This window comes from Oculina patagonica, chromosome 7 (genome assembly GCF_052425735.1).
Source record: "Oculina patagonica isolate OP01 chromosome 7, crgOcupat, whole genome shotgun sequence".
NCBI classification, from domain to species: domain Eukaryota; kingdom Metazoa; phylum Cnidaria; class Anthozoa; order Scleractinia; family Oculinidae; genus Oculina; species Oculina patagonica.
In genome coordinates, this window is record NC_135764.1 from 960900 (window position 1) to 980350 (window position 19451).

The following is a 19451-nucleotide window of genomic DNA, read 5'->3' on the forward strand; positions in this document are numbered from 1 at the left end:
AGCTTCTGTATTGTTAATAGCCCCACAGTAATCGGTATTGAGTCCAATCTCTTTGGACTATATAAATGCACCGCCTTCATTTAAAGTATTTTTTTTTTAAATGCAAACATGTCTTTTAATTATTATTTTTTTCTATTTATGGGTGACTAAGCCCGAAGAAAGCCGCTTTAAGAAAACGTCTTCAATTACTTCTATGTTTGGTTACATGGACATTATTCCACAGCTCTTTACGATTGCTTAGCAATGCGAGCACACTGTTTTCTTTATGGAAATCAGTGACAAAGACGAATGATTTTAAAAGACAACGTTGCTAGTGGTTGTTCGAAACACCACGTAATCGTGCTTGGTTTTCAAAATACGTTGCCGAAACTTCTGAGAATCATTTATTTTTTCTCAGTATTTCAAGGCTGGTAGACCGAACTTATGTTCCAAAACCTGGCTTCAATAATACCACGACGCCGAGTTAAAACAGTAATATGGTTAACAGCACTTGTGGTTGTTGTACAGTGTATCGTGTTTGTTGCGGTTCAAGTTCGGTGGAACGAGAGCTTATTCACAGAAGACTGTTCTACACCGAAACTCCGCTCAGGTACGGTCAATTTGCTCATGTTTCATTGCTATTGAGCTTTTTTCGCTTTGTTCGTGATTGAATATTTAACGTATTCCGGTACGGGACAGCCCACATTGAAGTAAAGTTAAATTATATTAATATTTTAATTTTGGCTTTTGCTAGAATAGAGTGGAAGCGCCGGGTAAAACGACCATACTTTTCTAAATCATTTCTATCCAACAACACGTTCGGTGAACAGGCTCAACTCGCACAATCCAACAAACCTTGTTCCACACGCGAATTGCTGGGTTAACATATTTGAGGAAAATCAAACATTTTCAGTCAACCTTTTTGCGCGGCGAACTGAATGTTAGTGATTGTCAGTTTAGGGCGGCTCACTGAACATATTGCTAGACATAAAATTTTTAGGATCGTTAATTCAGAGCTAAATCGAATCAGCTGGTGTTAATCTTCAATTGCCCTAAAATATACACCATTACAGTATTCAAATCAGGAAATTTCAATCAAATGAAATCATTTTTAGAAAACGACCATAATTAAGTAACTTCACAATTTTAAATCCCAATTACAACTTTAAAAAAAAACACTTTTTTGGCCGTAGGCAGTGAATCAGTGCCGGATTCACATTCATATTATATTAAAACAGAGAACATTCGATACATCAGGCAAAAAACCAACTTAACCAAACAAAACACATTACTGACCGATTTTGCACAAAAATTTGGATCGCCATGAAAATTTCTCAATTCCAGGTATTTTTACGTTTCAAAGATTCTACATAAATGGATGTTTCACCTACGTCATCAAGATGCGCAAATGTGGTCTAAATAACAATTATTGCTCGAATTGGGGGTGTATAAAGAAGGATATTTGTCGAGCAGCGAGGCGTTGTTAAAATTCAAACATTCAAACATGCAATATGGTTCTTGTAATTCTGTCATTTTGATTTTTGTTTTTATGTCAGTATTTTTATGGTTTATATGAAGAAAATGTTTTGTTAGCTGGCATAGTCCTGTTTGTTTGGTTTAGATTCTTGAACAAAGAACTGAAAAAACGTTTTCGTTCTCATTATTTTTAACTAAGTTTAATGGTTTGAAAATGACAGGAAAAAACGAGCCTCTTCATAGAAAACGAGGTAATTATCCGGAAGCAAATAACCTGAGAAATTTAATAAAACTAAATATGTTAATTTAGTGTGAACGGTTCATTGGGGTGGGATTCATGCCTCACCATGTTACATATCTTGAAGCGAGGAGCTAGAATCGTTGTTGTTTGTTCTTCGATTCCACTGCACGCAGTTTTATTAAATAATTCTCCTTTTATTTTCCTAGACATTAGCTCTCCGCAAGGACTTTTACTTAACGAGCCAGCTGCTTCGGTCCTTGAACTTCAAATTCAAACCACAAAAACTTTTACGCACGAGGAAGACACTCCAGTCGATAGCACAACAACAAAAGCGAAAGTCCGGTCCGATAAAAATGCCGTGAATCTAAAAGTGACTTCGCCCACATCAAATAAAGCTGTACGGAATTCTACAACAGTAACCACTTCAGCCGAGAAAATATTTGCTTCCACAAGAAATGATTTTGGAAATACTACAGTTACCTCCACAAAGAAAGATTTCAGTAATAATGAGGCAGTAACAGAATTTGGATGCAGACAACTGAAAAACAGGACATCGGTGAGTATACATAACACTAAACTAAATTACCTTTTAGTTTATGACACGGTGAGGATTAAAGCTAGAAGCTTGTGAGCCGTTGGTCCTCGATCGAATTGGAATTTGGAAGTGTTGATTTTTGTTGAGGGAGGAAAACCGGAGAACCCGAAGAAAAACCCTCGGAGCAAGGGTGAGAACCAACAACAAACTCAACCCACATATGACGCCGAGTCCGGGAATCGAACCCAGGCCACATTGGTGGGAGGCGCGCGCTCTCAGCACTGCGCTCTCACCACTGCGCCATCCCTGCTACCCTCCACATGAATTGTTTTATAGTACAGAGAAGAAAAACAAACGCTTTAGTCATCTAATGTCCAATCATTGTATTCAGTTTGGTTTTTGTTTTAATTCGTTTGTATTCGAAGCTCTGTGATTGGTTTAAACTGAAATCCATATGAGCTTTTCCAATCAAAGCAAGGGGCTGTCTTTTAGCCTGAATTTGTTAGGTGCAAAATGTCACATTTTTTCGCTGAGCCCTCAAAGAAGGTTTCTGTTGCAAATCGAAATATCGGGAAAAGTAAAACATTTATAGTTGTTTAATCCATTTTGTTTATTTTTGGTCGCTAAGGATCAGTCTGCCGTCATCCTTACTGCGCAGAATTTTACGCGTAATTAGCGCGCGCACAAACAAAATGGCGGCTTTTTTCTATACGGCTTGGCTCATGAGAGAGATAAATCATCGTTTTCTCGTAAACGAGTACGGTGGCCTATCATTTTTTTCTCTTAGTTCGAGAGAAGCGATCAAATTCTTTCTATAGAATGAATACAGATCGATTTCTATGGCAGAATAATACATTATCACCCAAAACGTTAAGAAAACGTTAAGAAATTATGTGGTATATACAAGGTCTTCCTGCTCCTAAACGAATGCGGTGACCCCTCTTTTTTATTTCAAAATTTAAGTTCCCTTAAGGTAAGCAACCAACTGGCAAAGTTTGGTTGGAAATCTATGAGCAGTTCTATTTCTACGGGAATTACCTTAACTAATTTACTGATCCGGGTCTACGAGAGATCCGGCACCACTCACCTGTCACTGTGGTAATGCAGATTTTAATTACATGTACTGTAATGTTTGATTCTCAGGTGAATGGTTATCTTAACTTGCATGAATGGCACGGTTGGTGTGGACACTCAGTGGACGATCTTAGAAGAGAACCTCTGTTTCCTTTTAAACCCCATGTAAGTTAAGCTGACAGTGAGAAAGCAAATAAATAGTTTTAAAATGTATACAAATAATATGTTAACCGCCAGGCTGTTATCATGCAATGCAGAGAAAGTAAATGCTGTGATTGAATTGAGCGGGTTCATAATTGACCCACGTGCGGAAAGATGGTATTGATTATTTAATGTGCTTACTTATAGACTGGACAAACAACGGAAAACTAATCATTAGGAAATAGAACGGTTTTTAATTGAGTGTCGAAAGTAATTCGCATTTGCTTTTGTTTTGCATTAGTATACACTTGGTTGGTTTAAAAACTTCGCGCCACTTTCTCAGCCAATGGCGAGATTGCATGATGCAATTTTAATTTCCGACCAGTTATTAGTAAAAGTAAGGATACATACACCTAAACAACCATTTAAACGCGACTAGAAAAATTTGCAATCGATATCTGCTAACATTCATCATTGATATTGCCTTTAATTCCTTGACAGGTGAACGGTCTTCTTAACAAGTTTGAAACAAATGTAACTAAAAGAACATTCAGCGCAAGACGAATATTTGGCTACGTTCATCCACCGATAACAGGTAAAATGACAAGACTTGGAGTTAATTTACACTGCAGCTGTAATGGCAGACAAAATTATGCGCGCAGACAAAATTATGCGCGCTGATGTTGTGCTGTACGCACTGGACGGAGACGAGCAAGAATATTGTGTAGCAAGACAAAAAGGTCTGTTTCATTCATTTTTCTTTCTGATGAAGAAATTTTTCTCATTTCTCCCTTTTAATTTTTAGGTGATTTCATTTTCGCCATTAGTTCAGCGGATGGTTCAGAGCTTTGGCTGAGCACAGACGACGATCCACAGCATTCCAGAAAAATCGCTTATCTTGGAGATGTAAGAATGCTATAGAGCGGTTTTCAATTGAATGTTATAAAACCAAGACCAAATAATCACTCTGGCCAATCACAAAAGACACAGACAATCCAAATACATGTAGCTGGCGCAAAACGCGGGAAAACGTGTGTGAACGAGCCACGATTGGTTTTGGTTTTACTTTTGATTGGATGGGAAAGTGGCACAAGATTGTTTAACCAATCAGTAGAGCCCGGGCCAAACGAGGATGAGAGTTGATGAGAGTTCAAACTCTCGCTCTCGTTTGGCATGGAACTCTCATGCACTCTCGTGCACTCTCATTGACTCTTATACGCTTTCATCAACTTTGAACGTGCTCAAACTTTTCTTGAGAGTCGATGAGAGTTTAACGGACTCTCGTTCTCGTTTGGCCCGAATTGATGATAGTCGATGAGAGTTGACGAAAAATCTCATGAGAGTCAACTCTCATCAACTCTCATCCTCCTTTGTCCCGGGCTTAAGCGTAGTAATCCAAAACCAAACCATTCCAAGAGACAAGTTAAAAGGAGTCTAATGTCAATTATAGTCCATTAAATATTTTTTTTCTCGCATACGTAGTAAAAAGGCCGCTCGAAATTATCTGTGGAGACAAGATACAATATCATAAAGAAAATTTAAAAAAGGTAACGATTTTCTTTTCTTTTAAACAGCCTGGTAATCAATATGGCGCCACGACTAATTTCGCACAGTTCAATTCACGAAAAGGTCAAATATCCGAGCAAATCAGGTAAATATCGCTAAACCATATCACGGTAATTTGAACAGTAACTCGATTTTACAGCTTCTTCAAATGTGTTTTTATCATTTTCCTTTCTTGCAGATTAGAAGCAGGAAAAGCTTATTACGTTGAAGTTCTTCAAAAGCAAAAGCGAAACCAAGATCACGTGGAAGTTGCGGTAATGCTTTATTTGAAAAAAATGTAAGCCTTTTCTGCTGATGTGAGAATTGTGGGTAAGGGTACTCGTCCGTGTTCGTGCTACTGTCTGATTGGATAATAATAATCGGAAACCTTAACGAAGTTTTGCCGAATAAATGGTAATTGTTTCCCCAACTGGTGTGTCGTGTGAGGGCATCATACAATGACATTAAAAAAGATAGGTCCGCAATGCAAGGAAAGAAGAGAGTTGCACTAAAAAAAAACTGAGGAAAAAAGTGGCCTCTATGCTATGATATAAGCAAATAGATGGAGCTTCATACGGTTTGCTGTACAAGATAAGGTTTAATCAGTTCTCGTTGTCAAAAAGGTTGTAAAGCGCCATTAATAGTTAGTAAACTTGAGCACCGCGGTAGTCTATATTCTGATAAATTTATTCTTATCTTGTTGTTCTTATCTTGAATTATCCCACAGTGGAAAATGCCAGGAAAAGAAAACCTGGAAATCATCGGGTCACAGTACATCTCTCAGTATATAGGTATGTATCAAGAATGTCTCATTAGAAGGGTTTTATACTTCCAAGGAATATCAGTAGCTATTAGTGAACATCTAATTAAGTCACTATGACTGATACAATTCATTTCCTTAATAAACTAAACGCATTTTATTGATTTTAATTTTCTGACAGATTATTTAGGCGACAAAGAGGAAATCATTGCTCGGGTTTTGTGCATAGGTAGAGATCACCCGACGCTGCAATTCGCATATGACGAGGTAAAATCTCTAATATTGATGTAAACTAGCGGTGCATTAATCAATGAAGATAGAAATCATCAAACGGATTATGCGTTAATTGTTTTTTTCAACTTTTAACTTAACTAGCGGTATGAACATCTTCGTTATGCAAGCCCATAACAAACAGAGCGTTTTTTCTTGAATTTTTGTAGAGGCACTCGTAGATTTTCCGATTGTTATTGTCCAAACAAAATATAGCACGAATACTCGCGAGTAGATCCCGAAAGTTGTCACGGCAGTTTGGCGCGTAAGCCAATCTCGAGCCCAGAGTGTCTCCAGGCTCCGCGGTCCGTCAGCGGTGGTCAGCGGTAGGGTCGCCAGTACACCCATCTCATACCGCGACCGACTAGATGGACTCTGGGCTCGAGATTGCGTAAAGCATACTTCGTTCTTTGGGGATATTTGCGGGCTCAGTCAATTGTGTGGTAATATAGATACTGACATCACACAGTCGATTGTTTCAATTCAACAATTCACTCAGTCTTCAAAGAACTACGAGTTGTGTCTTAAAACAACAAGATAATTTTCTTAGTCAGTTTAGGTTGAAAGAAATAATTAAAAGCCTTTTTCTAATAAAACAATATTTCTTTGTGTGTAGTTCATGACTCGCGAGAAGTATGATATGCGGGATGACTTTCATACTCGAGGTAAGACACATTTATTATACGCGTGCAGTGGTCACGTGGCATGCTAGTCTCCAGGCTCTCTCTGCATGGATAGTAGTCGTTTTACTATCCATGGTCTCTGTTAACTCGCGTATTTTGATAAAGATTGCGAAGAACATTGCGATTGTTTCTTGAGTTAATTGTCACAATTTTATCATTCGTTAAAGGCTGCAGTTTGGCAGCCGAAAGCTTATATTTTTAAATTTTTAACCAGAGAACGTTTCTAAAACATTTTACTTAATTGTCACAGTGGCGAATTTATTTTAAAATAATAACGAATAAGATGATTTCTTTGGTGCAAACCATTCACTGAACTAGACTAAATTTTCTCTGTGGTCATTATGACTGAAGACACACAGAGCACGGGGGCGTGTTCGGAGAGGGAAGTAAAGAAATGTGCTAACAAGAGAGTGAGATCAAAGCTAGAGGTGGCCGTATGTGTTAACTATTACGTAGTGGTGCAAGCATGGTTAACATACCTTTCCTCTTTGCAGTTGAAAATCTTCCGCACTCAGAGGTATCAGATGTCTTACCGCCATGCCCTTACCATCCGTCATATGTGGTCAAAAGAAAACTCAGCGAAAACGAGGCTTTTGTAGGAAACTTTGTAAGTAGACTATGCCTAAACAGAACCGTAAACATTTTCCCCGTTCACACCACCCATTGAAAGCAGAAACATCCAGAATTTTGTAAAAAATGATATTCAGTTTTGATTAAAACGTGGTTTATCTGAACACGTTTTTTCAGTGTAAACTGGTTAGGGTCAGCTCAAAGTCTTTTTCCGAAGTGAAAAAACTTTTAGGTATGACGCTTGAAAAACATAATATTGGTAGGGTTCCCAAAGAAACGCATGAGTAATTTCCAAAAGCTTAGGACGTCAGACCCTCTAGGTGTCTCACTTGTTCAGTTGTCACCAGGACCTCGAGAGCACTTACCAACGACGTGTTCCCGTAGACTTCGCTGGACGAGCCTTCAAATCCGGAGTGGAAGAAGACTTAAGACTGGGCCAACAAAGGACATATGAATTGTTTTGTACAATAAACTGGGTGAAAAACTGAAAACGATGCTTTTTTGTTTTTGCAGATTCAGCATCCCCGTGTTTACCCTGATGACAGGACGGATGTTAACATGTCACATGACATTAAAAACCACATCAGCTGGGGAAACAAAAAACTCCAGAAAAAAGTAAGACATCCGTCAACCTCGTTCCCAGGGTCTTTCTCTCCCCGCCCCCCAGAGTCTCTCTCTTCTCTCGCTCTGGGGGAGGGGGGGGGGTGGGAAGAGAGAGACCCTGGGAACGAGGTTGGGACATCCGTGTGATAAGACTGGTTGCTGTTGCATTTCGAGGGTGGGGGACGGGGACTGATGGCAGAAGTGTTCAAGTGTTTCCCCTGCTCTGTCCGCCCTAATTTAATTTAGAATCCACTAAAGTAAACTGATTAGCTTTCATTCAACCGATAATGTTTGGGGTTTTTGTTTTCTTCTTTTCAGGAGGCTTTGGAAATTGTATCAGCGTACATGAATGCACTTACAAAGAAAAATGGGTGAGAAACGAAATAAGAGTAATTTTAACCGACGTTTGTGTGACTGTGAGAGAGATATAGAGAATGCATGGGACCCCCAAAACTGAGCAAGACCGGTCCTTACACGCATACGTTCGTGTGGTGGTAAATTGTAGAATGGGGAATTGGGTCCGCGAGCGAGCCAATACACCGCCTATTGACCTATATCCTATATTGCAGTCTTTCTGTACAAACGTGTGCCTGAGTGACTATAGAAATTGTAGTAAGATTATTTGGAACTTCTCTTCGACTTATTCACCTTTTTTTTTCTCCTAGAGAAAGATTCACGCTAAAGGAAATCGTAAACGTGGAAGCAAAAGATGATCCAAAGAAAGGAACCCGATATTTTTTAGAGTTGGTACGTTAATAAGAAAACAATCAACATTCTTCTATCTCTTCTTGCCCAGTGACTAACCATTATCGACTCTTGAACTTAATTCCCAGTAAGGAGAACAGTCCACTTTATTCACCGCTAAAACGTTTAAAATCTCTTTTTTGCAGGAACTTGAGGACAAATACAAAGGTACGCATATTATTCTGAGTGCCTGGCATTTTCTGAGAGTGATGTGGATTTGTTCGTTGTGTAAGAGAGGAATGGAGATGAAAATGCTAACAGAATAATAACACTCGAAGCTTACACGGGTAAACTAAACACTAGAAAAAGGGGTTTTCAAGCCCTACCAAACGTCTGCAGCCTCATTTGTGTGGCGTAGCTAAAAGGTCCTAAAAGTTGTCATCAGAATTTTGTTTTATGTTTAGGACGCTCCCTTCGTTTGTCAGAATATGTGTACAGAGCAAACAGAACCAACACCGTTCTATGTTATCCAGATGGCTTCCAGTGGAGACAAAATGTTACAGTTTCGATGGTCATAACAGGTAAGACAGGTTTATGATCCTAAGGAATTCTTGCATAGCTTGCCAACAGGCTCCCTAGTGGAGTATAGAGAAAAAAAAATCGGAGAGTGGAGCGAGCCGAGCTCGGTCTGGGTAGGACGATCTCACCCCATTGCATGGAAAGTCGTTCGCAGGCTATTCTTACGCGCAGCACACGTAACCAAATCTAGACTTGCTCCAAGTCGCTTCTTAGATTGGCAGGAGACCACTGGATATGGAAACGGAAGGCGCGCGCGCGCATAAGAAACAAAATGGCGGAGGATCGTGGCGGAACAAGAGTCATTCCTCGGCATGTGTCATTTGTTTTCCTTCGCGCGCGCGTTCACAGAAATGAATCTCGCGCGATCTCTCGCGCGCGATTTCAAAGGCGATTTAACTCAAGTGGTCTATCGCGCTTGATTTCAAAGCGATTTTATTTAAGTAAGAATAGATGCAAAGAAAAAACGAGCGACTTGGGGCAAGTCTAAACCAAATCCTGAACTGTTGTAATGGAAATTGTTAGGACCTAAAATGACAGAGATCTTACAACGTTTTTGTCCTAATGCTTGCAAACGCAAGAAAGCACGCGTTTTGCGTATGAAAGTGCTACGAGCCTACTCGGTTAGCACTCGCTTCTATGCAACATTTATTATCAGCTAAATTATATTAACTTTTGATGTCTTTACAGTTAAAAACTATGGACCGTGGATAAAGTTTTTAATTAGTCAACTAGCTCAGGTGAGTTCAGTAAACTCTCAATGCATAGGCATCCCGATCTTTGTGTACTGCATGAGTCTTCGTGTTCGAAAGCTTCTTCAATGCGGATAATTTTTCTTTAAGGTAAAATATAGAACCATCTCTCGTGTCCGAATTTTTTTTTACATTTATATTATAGCTCATAGAAAAATATTTACAAAGCAGAAAGAATGAAAATTACATTACTTTTATACAAGTTTGGAGAACCAGTGAGTTCTCGTGCAAGGCACTTTATTTAATAAGAGGCTATATCCGCCACCCCGACAAATTGTTACGAAAGCCTGGCGAAATACTCTGAATTCTAGCGTCCTTTTTTTCACGGCGACAAGCAATACCTCAAGTTACACATGCTACAGGAAGTAGCCACTGCTCTAATGAGCTTCTATTTAGGCTCAGAGACAGGCACGCGCATTAATTTGCGTTCATAATGTTTAACCACTTATCGTAATGGATGTAACAAGCCTAAGATCATTTTTACTTGTCCTTAGATTTACAAAAGAGGAGATGATCGTAATTTCTTCCTGGTCATTATGGATTTCAACAGCAGTGATGTCGATCTTTTTAAACTTAGAGAAAAAAGTGGAATTCAAGACAGGTCAGTCAGAATTTCCAATTAAAATAATGCCTATTCCTTTGAGAAAAGTCATAGCCTAGAACAGACTCCCCAGGTAGGTATAGGGGGGAGGGAAAAGGGAAGAAAAAATTCGGCATGCGTGGAGAGCCGAGAGTGGCCTGGAGAAGGAAATACCTCGCAAAGAATGCTCCCCTCGCTCGAGCCACGCTATGCTCGCTCGCCGAATTTTCTTCCGGCCTTATACCCTACTGGCAAGCCTGTTCGCAGTCTATGTAAAATCACCGAATAAAACTATAATCCGCATTTTTCAACTGGTATATATTCACCAAAACTCGTGTTCTCTGTCTGTTCCTCCCGTGTTTCTTTTAACTCAACTCCACTTTTAACTCCTAGGATTGCTATTCTACAAAAGTTTACTGAATTTCACAAGACGAAGGCTCTAAACGACGGAGTAGGCTACATTAAGGTGAAGTAGATCTCTTTGTTTCGATAACGCGAATTTATCCTTTTTAAATGTGTCCATCCATCTCGCCTTCCATACTTGTCCTTGCTTCCTAAGAGAACTCAGGTTTTTATAGAGTACTGTTTTTCAAATTTAAACTGAAAATAAATGAAAGTACTCCGTTACTCATGCATAATGCTAATATAATAATTCATTTTCTTTTCGCGTTATACCAGGACCCCAACAGTATTATATTTACAGCGGATCTTCATATCAAGTTTCCAGCTAACATATTTGATTCCATACGCAAGGTAAACGCAAGTGCTTATATGTAATACTTGCATGACAGAGATCCTGGCCATGAACAGCGAGAATTCCGCTAGCTGGGGGGGGGAAGGGATAGTTAAGGAATTAAGGGATGGTGGGGGCCCTTCCCTCAGATCTATTACCCAAGAGCATAAAGCTTTCTTGCGTGGCTAATACGATACAGTCTGTAAGGACAATCCACAGTAGTGACTTCTGCCATTCTTTTCCACACAGCACGCTGTTCAAGGCCGTAGTTTTTATTCGCCTGCTGTTTTAAAGTTGAAATGTGGTTACTCCATAACGCATCAACAAGGTACCGATTTATTATCTCCATGAGTCTCTGAATTTTCAGTGCTATGTTATTGAATTTAATTTAATTTGCCCTCTTATTGTTTCTGAGAACCAAAAAAGAAACGTTAATTGGTGACTAAGAGCTTCAATTGATTCATAACACTCTTGCAACGTACTGCAGCCAATCATAATATAGCTTTTTATCTACTCAGTCAATAAGATGCTAGGAAAGGAAGCCAGCTGTGATTTGAGAAGTGGCACAGGTGACTTTTCCCGCGCTTTTCACCGGTTACGTTTTACCGCGCCCACCACTGGTTACATGTTTCACGCGCTTGCCGTCCTGCACTTGCCACTGGCTTTATGTTTTCACGCGGGGCCCGAGATTGGCGGTGGTAACATGCATTTCAGTTCAAGTTGTGAACTTTGAGCTCCGTGTGCAATTCTTTATTTCTCGTATTTATATATTTCAGCCTATTGGGAAATGATGGGTTATGGTTTGTTTGGCGCGTATAAGTCTGACTGGGACAGCTTTGGAGGATTGGACGAAGTGAAGTTCACCACACGATGGGGCGGCGAGGACTGGGATCTAATGGACAGGTAAGTCGCCAGACCTCGTGCTCAGACCTATGCAAGTGCCTAATTCTTAACCTCTCTAGGATAAGGCAGTTCCTGGGTTCGGCCTTCTCTTCTCCTCTACTATCTCGCTGCTAAAGGATTTTAATTTATTTTTTCTTTATTTCAGAGCGCTCGGTGCCAATTTAGAGGTCGAAAGGTTACGGCTTCCAAAGCTTTACCACTACTATCACGAGAGGAAAAGTGACTGGTATGAGAACGCACGGTTATAAGACAACACGCGTGGAACAATACGAATTACAGGAGAGACTGGAGTCCAACTCAAGAAAACATGCAGACGCAGAAGCCTGGGATCCAAATGTAGACTAAACTATCACGTGTTTGCTCGTTCAACCTCTCGCTCTGCACGGCATGTGAGGCTCGCACGCGGGACGAAATCAACTGACACACTAGGGTACACAAGCTGAGTTAGCCTGCAGCCGCCAGAATCTTCTTTTGCTACACAAGAACAGTCTTTGCGCATGCTGTCTCATAGAGAAATGGACTGAACCATCTGCCGGCCATAAGTGAGGCTGTTTATGACGTTTGTAGGCCACGTCAGAGACGCTGAACTAAAATCTTCAAGAAAATATAACTGTTTTGCAGAATTGATAGCCTGCGTAGCAGGGGCCTTGTATAGTTTTATGGAAATTGCGAAGGGCGCGAGATGTCGAGAAGTCCACGTGAACTCGCGTGGCCATCTCGCGTATTTCGCGTTCCCCAATCGCGCGCTCGAAAACTACACAGGCGCCTGCTACACAAGCTACAGAATTGACTCATTATGATACATAAAGATTTTATTGAAAAGTTATTTATATAATAAAAACTTAGATAACCAAACGTCCTTGAAGTGTCTTTGTGTTCCTTGTTGTATTTCCCGGGTTTTTAGGATCGCGGCCTCTGGGGACGAGATTGCGGGTTTTTCTGAGATACCTGAAATTCGATACCGATGACGTACAAAGATCTGTGTAACGTAGCTCAGATTAAACTGTATACTGTAACAACCAATCATAATGCTTTACAGATCCACACGTTATCACTATGAAATTCCTCGGCTCTAATCTCAAATGACTCTACCGGCGGTGTATAAAAAGGGGCGCTGGAAAAAATACATCTATCTTTTTTTTTCTCGCGATCTTTCTTTCTTCACTTCACGTTCGACGGACTGAAAAAAAAAGAGGGACTGCTCTTAAACTACTACATCTGTTTTCCCGGGATCGGGCTCTACTATTTCTTATTCAGCAGCGGGTGAATCTGATTTTTTTCCCAATAGTTGCTTTTCTTTTTCAACATATCATCCATTGAATCAATCAATTAATCAATTAACCAGCCAACCAATCAATGAATTTTGGAAAACACAGGGACCTCGGATACACAGTGGTACTACGACAGCGGAAAGTCAAAGGAATCAGGAGTTAGCAATGCAATCTTCTGGAGGAGTACTAAATCTTTTGTAGACGCAATACATGGAAACGGGATCCTAACAGCAAAGAAAAAAAGAAAAGAAACGAGATAGAAAAGAGCAAACAAAACACTATAGTTTACGGATACAATCAGTTGGGCAGTTTGTAAAACTAAACACGATGAGCGCTATTAAAAAACGTAAGTTAGGGTACGCGACCCAATATAAATTGCGTTTGCAAATCAGACTTCTCGTTTCTCCTTATGTACTTTTAAGATGAACTGGACAAAGAAATTAAAATCCACTGAAAATATGAAAAGAAAGAAGTCTTATGTTCCAGAGGCTTTCTCATCACGACAAGGTTTTCCGCGAAACATGGACAAACTTCAAGCTTTTTACATGACGTGAAGATTTAATAAATGTGACACAACAAGTTGTGTTACATGACAAATTTGACCAAAATCCAACATGGCGGACAAACCTGACGGATCACTTTCTCCTTTTTCCGACTTGAAGATTGCATCTCACGAGGTTCTCAGGTAATATCACTAAACATTCTTTATAAGTAAATTTGTGGGCAAGATTTCTGTTTAACTCCATACATTTATTATGCATACAGTTTTTTTGTTCAGGGTCAATGAGTAAGTTCTTTGTTTGACTTTTTGTTGGAACCGATTAATTGGCTATTTACAAAGCGTGGAGGATAGTGCATTTTTCTGTAAATTTGTAATGACTCCCAAGGAAAAAGACAGCCTCATTTAACAGCATATCACATTTTATTTTAACTCCCCAGAATCGAAATTTTAATATAAGCTTACTTGTGACTTTATATTTCTTTTTAGAGGACTAGAAAGAAGGCCTTGCCCAAAGTGTCAAGCCTCAAGAAAGTACTATTGCTATGTGTGTTATGTGACAGTAGGACTTGATAGAAGTCTTATTCCTACTGTTAATCTTCCAATCAAAGTTGACATGTAAGAGGAGCTCCTGTCTGACAATTAATAATCAAGTTTTTATGCAACTGGTGTAACTTTTGTCAGTCACACAACACGAACAAATCATATTGCAGGATAAAAACAATGCAGATTGTTTTGACTGTTATATTGTTCTTGTTATATTTATATCATGTTTAATAATAAAAGTATTATGTTTATATTGTTGAGTGCATTATAATACATGTCAGTGGTATAATTTTCCTCTCTAATGTGATTACTTCTTGTCACTTATCACATGACTCAATTGAGAGTTGATATAAGAGGCCTTCCAAGGGGTAAAGGTGACAAGCGACATGACCTTGATTCTGGCGACACAGGAACATTTTAACAGCAACAAGTGACACCATTATGGCAACGAAATGTGACAGCAACAAAGTGCAACAGCAACACAGTAGCGGGAAAAATGACAGCGGCATTTACAGCTGTTGGCTAGGCAACATCGGTTCCCAGAAACATGCGACATTGTGACATGGCTACCCCCCTTGGAAGGCCTCATATAACCTTTGCTAACACAGTAATGATGACAATCCTTTCCAACCCCTCTCAATGTAACTAGGCATTTTTTTCTCATATTTGCACTGAGTTGTTTTCCTCACTGCCTAACAATAATTTCACCAAAGGTTATTGGTGACACTGCAGAGCTCTATACATTGTATTTCACTGGAAATTAACACATACTAACTTACTGTATTTTAAAAAAAAAAATAGAATTAAACATCAAGGAGAGTTGGTTGGAAAAAGTACAGCAACTCATGCCTGTATCCTGGCACCTGGTGAAGTGACGATATACAACTATCCTGTAAGTTTATTTGTTTTAAATTACCGGTAATACGGAATTTTCAATTTATGCAATTTGCAATTTGTTCATTGTTTTTTGTAGATCTAGTATGGTAAAACAAAAGTCAAAGCACCATCCTAAAGTAAATCAATATTAAATTCATCTCACACTGTCTATATTTCCTAATCTTAGGAGGTTCCAAAGTTCCAAGAAAAAGAAAAGGTACTGTTATATTACTGTTGTGTTATGCTGAAATGTTCTGAAGTGAGAGACTACTGAGTTTGACATTCATGCTCACTGCAATCTTTAAAATGGCTTTATTTGTTTTACAGGTAATAATTGTTTTTCCATCTGAGGTGAGTTAGCATTAATAACAAAATTTATGGTATTTAGATACATGTTTTCTTTTTAAGGAATCCCTTAGGTAGCAGTTTAATTAAAGCATGACTTGCAAGTTTATCCAGTTATGAAAGGTTTGATTTTTTATGATAGACTACAATAATTAAAATATTTTTAATGTTGTGGCAGAACCTTTCTTGGCCCGGGGGCCCCCCCCCCCCCCCCCTTTCTTGGTTGCTGTCAATATTTTGATTAATAAAAAAAAATCAAATTATGGTTTCTTAAATTTTCCAGGATGCCATTACCCTTGAGATGATCAGACAAAACCATGACAGACAGACACAGCATTTAGCAGATACAAGTGCTGTGTTACACAGAGTGGTGTTTATTGACAGCACATGGCAACAATGCCATAGGATAATAACTGTAAGTATTTGACCAGGCCTTTTTAAAGCCTTTTGTATCCCAAGTTGTTTTGTCATGATTTTGGACTTTGTAGTTATGTATCAAACTCTGAATCTTTCATTGAAGCTTTTTAACAACTCAGAGGTGCAGGTGACCCAGTTGGTCGTTGGGGGAGGGGGTAGAGAGGAGAAGACAGTTTACTACCTTAGGTGTGGGGTGGGGGGGAGAGATAAGAAGATGGTTTCACACAGAGCCTCTCAAAAGCATGTGTACTGATGAACTGTTGGGATAAACAAACCAGTAATGTTTTCACCTCTTTTAATAAAAAAAAATTCTTTCTTCAAGGACAAAAAGTTGGAAAAACTTCAAAAAGTGAAACTTGAAAGTGCTGTAACACATTTTTGGAGGTATGCAAATATTTTTTATAGACCAGGCGGTATATGTACATTGTAACAGAAAACTTTGTCAAGTATCTGAAGATATTTAGTAAATAAACCCCTTCAGGCGGTTGGTATAATTTATTGGAGGATAATGCCTGAGGCTGAAGGATTGTCGAGAAATGAACAGTTGGCCGAGAAGCGAAGCTCCGAGGGCAACTGTGAAATTTTGAGGACAATCTTTTAGCCAAGGGCATTATCCTCCAATACACCAGCAAGCCAGAAAGGGGTTTATATATTTTATAACCCTCCGATTAATTTCTACAATGCGCTTTATCGCTAGTAAATTTATAGGAAAAAACCTACGTAATAAACCCGGCGTAACTGTAGTTGAAACAAATTAATGTAAGTTGATTGTTTACGTGATTTTTTTAACTCTGTGATTTCATGAGAAGTTAGAATTGAATAAGGAGACTTCATTCGTTTGGTTTGTGCTTGCCTACAAAATCGGGCGACGGATATCAAATCGGATGGGGTATATTCGCTGATACCCGTCGTCCGATTTTGTACCACGTGATGCGTTTTGTCCAATGAGCGCGCGTGAAAATTAATCGGTGGGTTATAATTATAAATATCATACCCCTCCTACTTGGAACCTTTCTTGTTGGGAGGAGGGGGGGGGGGGTATGAACATTTTTTAGAACCATTTATTTTAAGTAATTTACGGAGTGTTTTAATATTACTTTTATAGACCTCAGAGGAAGAAGCCAGATACATGCCTTGCTACCATTGAAGCTATTTATTACTTTTTCAAGGAATATGATCAGCACATTTTGAAAAGGTATGTAAAGGCTTTCTTGAAATAAGGTTGTGTGAATCAGCAAGCCTGGTCAGTGAGCAACACAGGTTTGCTTCGCTTGTCAACTCATTGCTGCTCACAATTCTAACCCAAAGGTGAGCCTACTCTCACAGGCTAGTCTTGATGAAAAACGTACCTGTACCCACATATACAGATCTGTACAGATCACCGAGTTAAGAATTTACTTGTTAAATTTACTCATTAAAATTTCCTTTTACTTTTGAATGTACTGATTACTATTCACTGTTGATTTGTACTATCAGGGCATATGATGGGCGATATGACAATCTGTTGTACTTTTTTGCTTTTCAATACAACTTGATACAAGAAGAGCAGTTAAAAAGGTAAGTAGAGGTTAAGTCACTTGCTTTGTTGGCCATGCATGAGGAGAAAATTAAATTTTATACTCACAAAAAAAAACGTTCATTCATATCTTAAAATAATTTTCTTTCTACTGTCAATTTAAGAAATATAGTAGAACCCCGGTAACTTGAACTTGGATAACTTGAAATCCCCCGCTAACTCAAACTTGACCCCACTTTTCAGTCATTTTTACTCCGTTAACATGAATTTCTTTGACCAAAATTTAACTGGGTAACTCGAATTCTGGTTCTTGCGACTTGCCACAGCTGCCCATTGAAAATATATTCCATTAGCTCTTCTTGTTGTGTAATCGGATCTAACACTTCAGCAACATGATTTTAATTACCTTATTGTTACTTATTTTCGCGGGAACTTAATTTCGCGAAAATGGAACGGGCATATTTCGCGGGACTTAAATTTCGCGATTTGGCCAAAAAAATACGATAAAAGGAACTAAATTTTGCGAAAATTGTTAAAATACTTGTCTACTTTAAGAAACAGTCAGTGTCAAAATTGGCACAACTGATTTTTATTTTCCCACAGCAATAGTTTCCAATGACGGTGAACAAAACCATATAACAAAACAAAACCTCCCAAACAGTTTGACATGTTCCGTTGTTACAAAGTAGAGTTGATTTGACGACTGTACCAATATAATTATGTAGTAAACTGACAGCAACGTTTATTAATTATAACGAATTATATAGAAGGGTATTAAAGTTCGCGTCATTATTTTTCGCGAGAACCTTTTTTTCGTGGGTCTTTAATTTCGCGATTTTTTGAAAATCGCGAAAATTAAGTCCCGCGAAAATAACAATAAGGTAGTGCAACAAACAGATCACGCATTTGACAGTTATTTCCCCATCTTACGAGACATACAGACATTCAGCATACTGCATTATCATAAGAATGCATGATCTGATACTGAAGTGCTGAAAAATCAGTAAACCATCAATATTAATTGATGGTTTACTTTATAATTATTATAAACAAGGCAAATTGAATATTCAATCTACCCCAATAACTCAAATCCCCGCTAACTCAGCTTAAAGAGACTGTGTCACGGCTAAGTTAATTTAATGATGTTAAAGGCAAATTGAATATTCAATCTACCCCAATAACTCAAATCCCCGCTAACTCAGCTTAAAGGGACTGTCACAGCTAAGTTAATTTAATGATGTTAAATTTTGCCAAATATTCGCCATGAAACTAAATTTTTGCAAAGAAATTAATTCTTTGATTTTAAATGACAAAATCATAGCTTCATTGCAGCCAAATGTGTCTCCCGGGCATTATAATTTAAAGCTACAACCAGACAAGATTAACTTTGAAAACAGTTCCGCCGGACCACATTTCAAAAACCCATATCTCAATCCGTTTCAATCTTCGACACTTTTGGCCATCCGTACCTTCATTTGCATATGGTGTGTTATTTCAATATTCCTACACTGTTTTAAGAGGTTATTTTATATGTTTAAAAGTATTTGTTGGTCATTTCCTATGCCTAAGTTTGGCTAAAAGCCGTGACACAGTCCCTTTAAGTTGCCAGGGTTCTGCTGTATGTGGAGCCCATTTTGGTGAAATTCTATTTTGATGCAAAGGGTTCAGGATAATTAACATTTCTTTTACACTTTCTACTTGCAGTAAGAAGAAGAGAAAAGAAGAAACTAAATAAAACAAGCCTGCAAAAGAGAATAAAATAAATATATTGATAACAAAATCATCTCTTGAAAGTGTACCGTAGTTGATTGTTTTCTAAAACCTGTTGCTCTTCTCTGTAAGAACATCTACACATTTCAAGTTTTTCCCTCTGCAC

At 38.7% G+C, this 19451-nt stretch overlaps 2 protein-coding genes across 3 annotated transcripts; both read left to right on the top strand.

Annotated features, from left to right (window-relative positions):
* Positions 1-297: 297 nt before the first annotated feature.
* LOC144659762 (N-acetyl-beta-glucosaminyl-glycoprotein 4-beta-N-acetylgalactosaminyltransferase 1-like) lies at positions 298-12715 on the top strand. Its single transcript, XM_078520259.1, has 23 exons — positions 298-589; positions 1903-2252; positions 3375-3470; positions 3948-4041; positions 4252-4352; positions 5021-5097; positions 5191-5266; positions 5719-5782; positions 5933-6018; positions 6638-6686; positions 7199-7311; positions 7788-7889; positions 8196-8248; positions 8543-8624; positions 8768-8789; positions 9026-9142; positions 9828-9877; positions 10384-10490; positions 10863-10935; positions 11148-11222; positions 11452-11530; positions 11979-12105; positions 12251-12715. Exons 1-23 carry the CDS (start codon positions 424-426, stop codon positions 12351-12353), a joined length of 2262 nt encoding a protein of 753 aa, XP_078376385.1. The 5' UTR covers positions 298-423; the 3' UTR covers positions 12354-12715.
* Positions 12716-13741: 1026 nt separating this feature from the next.
* On the top strand, positions 13742-19410 carry LOC144659124 (tRNA-uridine aminocarboxypropyltransferase 1-like). Of its 2 annotated transcripts, none has more exons than XM_078519570.1 (10): positions 13742-14061; positions 14365-14493; positions 15223-15313; positions 15485-15514; positions 15625-15648; positions 15926-16057; positions 16382-16443; positions 17165-17254; positions 17536-17620; positions 19287-19355. In XM_078519570.1, the coding sequence occupies exons 1-9, from the start codon at positions 13991-13993 to the stop codon at positions 17618-17620; spliced, it is 714 nt and encodes a 237-aa protein (XP_078375696.1). In that variant the 5' UTR covers positions 13742-13990; the 3' UTR covers positions 19287-19355. The 2 variants fall into 2 exon arrangements, with proteins under 2 accessions (XP_078375696.1, XP_078375695.1); XM_078519569.1 differs by having other exon boundaries at positions 13743-14061; positions 17536-17616; positions 19280-19410.
* The last annotated feature ends 41 nt before the right edge of the window (positions 19411-19451 follow it).